At 38.2% G+C, this 3,730-nt stretch overlaps 1 protein-coding gene across 1 annotated transcript; it reads left to right on the top strand.

Moving 5' to 3' along the window:
* The first annotated feature begins 943 nt into the window (after positions 1–943).
* On the top strand, positions 944–3,319 carry LOC148540483 (C2 calcium-dependent domain-containing protein 4C-like). The gene is made up of 2 exons (XM_088444019.1): positions 944–1,085; positions 1,357–3,319. Exon 2 carries the CDS (start codon positions 1,385–1,387, stop codon positions 2,600–2,602), a length of 1,218 nt encoding a protein of 405 aa, XP_088300145.1. The 5' UTR covers positions 944–1,085; positions 1,357–1,384; the 3' UTR covers positions 2,603–3,319.
* The last annotated feature ends 411 nt before the right edge of the window (positions 3,320–3,730 follow it).

The raw sequence follows: 3,730 nt of genomic DNA, 5'->3' as shown, positions 1-3,730 counted from the left end.
TAGGGTTAGGCACTTGGGGGGGAAGTTAGGGTTAGGCACCCCTAAGGAGGGATAGGGTTAAGGGAGTTATGTTAGGTTAGTCTATACTTACCTATCCGCGATCGGGATTTCCAGCGCTGTCGGTCTTCTGCTGCTTCGAACTCTGCTCCTGTCGGGCTGCCGCTGACGGGAATCGAACCGCCGAATTTCATACCCATTCCAGCCATGCACATGTAAGTACACATTGCCAGAACAATTAAACTGCGAATGGTAAAAAGTAGTAAGGATACTACAAATACTAATACTAGTACTAATACTCATAAACCTGTGCAACAGTGGCTAATTATGTGTCAGGGGGCGGACAAATGCTTTCCTGACCCCAGAAATTGGTAATTGTATAAATATTCTGGATCCTGGATCAAACAGAGGGTTAATGTCAAAGTCCTGTCAGACAGATTTGCCTGTCTCCATCATGAGCAAATTGTCTGAGCTACTAATTTTAAAACAAAATTACCACTGCTTATAGCCTAAAGAAATAAGAGCAAGCGCTGTCAGCTTAACAAATAATATTTATTTACTTCTAATGTGCACCTGACCATAGTAACTATTTTAACTCAGTCATGAAAGTCTCTGTGAATATTTACCCTCTCTTACATAAAGGATATTATGTCATTGTTTGTGCTTTGTTCTTAGTTGATTTTATGTTGTGTTAGTATAAATATTTTGTTAAAGGTTTTGTTTAGAAAGTGAGTACTGAAATAACATCAAATATATTTACTGATCCTGTTGGAACGTATGTTAAAAGTCTATTTTTACTGTTGCTCTGTTAAATGGAATGTCAACTTATGAAGTGTTCTTATCACAGAGCTCCGTTGTGTCGTTACATTTCCTCATGCTGCAATTAGTGGGAGATGAATGCCACCCACTTGCTGCTGATTCGTTGGACTACAGCCCAATTCAGCTATAAAAGCTGGTGACGGAGTTTGCTGAGCACATTCACTGCTCAGGGCTAAAGCAGCACAGATTTCCTTGCTGGATGCAGTAATATCGAACCGTACGGAGAATTGTTTCTAGGCTATGTGAGCAGGATCTCGCTTCTGGAACAGGTAAACATATGCTTCAATTTATGGATGTCATGTTTGTCTTTTCTGTGTAAGATATTTCATTATGTTAATGTGATTTTACATTTCTGTTTACATTAGTGCAATATTGGACTTTCTTTGTAAATTAAAGAAACATCTGCTTAGAAAATATATTGTACTATGTCATGAATTCTGCTCATGTACTAATCATTTGAGTTTTGAGCAATTTATGTGTCTCAATCACATGATTCTGTTCAGGTGTAGCAGCACTGTTAATTTTATTTTCTTGTTACAGGATAATTGTATATCACCCAACTGGACATATGTGGCTTTTGGAGAAGCTGAAGGCAACGGACATGCAGGGACAGGTGTCTCAACTGACAAGAGGAGTCCTCACTGACAAGAGTCAACGTCCTATTCCTTGTTCCAATGTCTTAACTCCAGACAGGATCCCTGAATTCTGTATTCCTCCTCTACTGTCATCACAAAGGGGGAAAAGACTAAAATCCCTTTACAGGTCCGTACCTGACTTGAGTGGAGCTGCCTTTGGAATTAGAACTCTGAACACACCAGAGACACATATTATCCAGGTGGAAAGTGCAGAGGAACCTATGGAGGAGGAAAGTACTAATGCCGATCCTCAGGCTCAAGCAGCACTTTCTCTTCCACATCTCCCAAAAGCGCAGACCTCCTATGGATTCTGCACTTTACTGGAAAGCCCCAACACCAGAAGAAAGGAATCTCTTTTTCACAATGACCCTGCCAGCCTTCCAATTCTTATTCCCAGAACAAGCTCAAACACATCCACGTGTCAAAGAGCATTCTCTTGTGGCAGCTTCACAACACTGAGACTAAGGCCACTGAGTCGCTCAGGCACCATGGACAGTGAAACATCCTCTTCTACAGACTCTTCCCCATTTAGCTCTCCTCTCCTGCACAGGTCCCTCCCGAGGGGTAGCTCTCTGCTGAAAGCTATAAGTCAGGACAAGTTGTTCTCCAGAGCCTTCAAAAGAAAGGGAAAGTCAGGGCTCTCTAGAAACAACTCACTGTCAGCTGACGAGTGTAGCTCCACAGATAGTAGCCCAAATATAATTCGGAGAGTTTCTGATGGGATGATGGACTCTGCTTTTCCTATGGACCTTCTGTATTCTAGAGGCAGCTTTGTGACAGAAAATGCTGTGTTGCTAGAGAATGGAGGTTCCCTTCGTTTATCTGCTGAATACTGTTCTACAGCACAGAGGCTGCGTGTACGACTCATTAGTGTCGAAGGACTTTACCATCCAGATGTTGACCCCAAAAGTATCAATTGTTTTGTGACACTCTCCATCACCCCTGGGAAACTGCAGAAGCAGCGGAGCACGGTTATAAGAAGGAGCAGAAACCCCATCTTTAATGAGGACTTTTTCTTTGAGGACCTGTTTCAGACACAACTGCATTACCACGGCCTTAAGATTAAAATCATCAACAAAATGTATGGCATGAAGAGGGACTGTGTCCTGGGACAAACTGAGCTCTCGCTTCTCAGCATCTTGTCTCCATGAAGTGAATAATATCAGTATGTTTTCCATGCACTATAAACCAAATTAAAATAGATCAAATGGATACATACTGATATTCAGAACATTGTTTGGCATACAAAATATTTACCTTTTAAAGACCATTTGTATATAGATCTGTTTTTAGCCAAAACACAATATTTATTTCCAAATATAATGTCCTATTCCCTTTCCAAATATATATTTCTATTTCACACAATTTTGGCTTTATTTATATATTCAAAACATAAGAGGGACAAATATGGTCGGCTCGAAAACTAGAAGTGATGGTTTGTACAGACATTCGCTGAAACAGATTTTATTAAATCTCACTGTCTGCTTTGCCAGGCAGAATACAATACTAAAACTAATCCTTCTTACACTGAAGAATGAAATTACAGTTGACAGTATGAGAAATAACCTGTTATCAGTGAAGTATTGTCACTCTCTTTCCTGGGCAAAACAGCACTATGTAGTTACAGACCTACTTTTGTCTAATTTCTGCTTAAAAAATAAATACAAAAGATTGGTGCATTATAATTACTATTGGACATACAGATATCTGTGTTACCAACACCTCTCTAGATGTCCACATGAAACATACTGTATATAACTAAAGAGGGTAGCTTCCCAAATACAAAGGTACTGCTGCATATACTGAATGTGTGTATTATTTGTATTTTTAGTTTATTTTTATACATATTGTATGTAACAAACATCTGCCGCAACATACTACTGTTAATTTATTACTGAATATTTTTTTTTAATTATTATTATTGTTTTTATCAGCATTGTATAAAATCTGTATAGAATATAATTTATTTTTTATATATATTTATTTAATTAATTAATAAATTATTTATTCTATGAACTGTTTCATTGTAAATGAGTTTTAGGTACTTTAATATTTCTCTCTCAAGTTTATACAATACAGTTTTCACTCATACAGTAGTTGGTAAAATCATAAAATGTAATCACCTGCTACCATCTGGTAATAGAGAAGATAATAATAGCACACAATGAATACTATGTGTTGAAAGTTCTATGAAGCCACATTAGCTCCTGCGTGTGTGCCTACATGTGCGTGTGTGTGTGTGTGTAGTAAGATTTATAGGCAGGAAGTAAATATTGATA

This window comes from Taudactylus pleione, unplaced genomic scaffold, assembly GCF_031769625.1.
Source record: "Taudactylus pleione unplaced genomic scaffold, aTauple2 ptg000019l, whole genome shotgun sequence".
NCBI classification, from domain to species: Eukaryota; Metazoa; Chordata; class Amphibia; order Anura; family Myobatrachidae; genus Taudactylus; species Taudactylus pleione.
Note: the sequence above shows the minus strand (reverse complement) of the source record. Positions and strands in the feature narration are given on the sequence as shown.

What these genes read in the sequence shown, in the direction of transcription:
- LOC148540483 (XM_088444019.1), top strand. Translation starts at nt 1,385, where the DNA reads ATGTGGCTTTTGGAGAAGCTGAAGGCAACGGACATGCAGGGACAGGTG.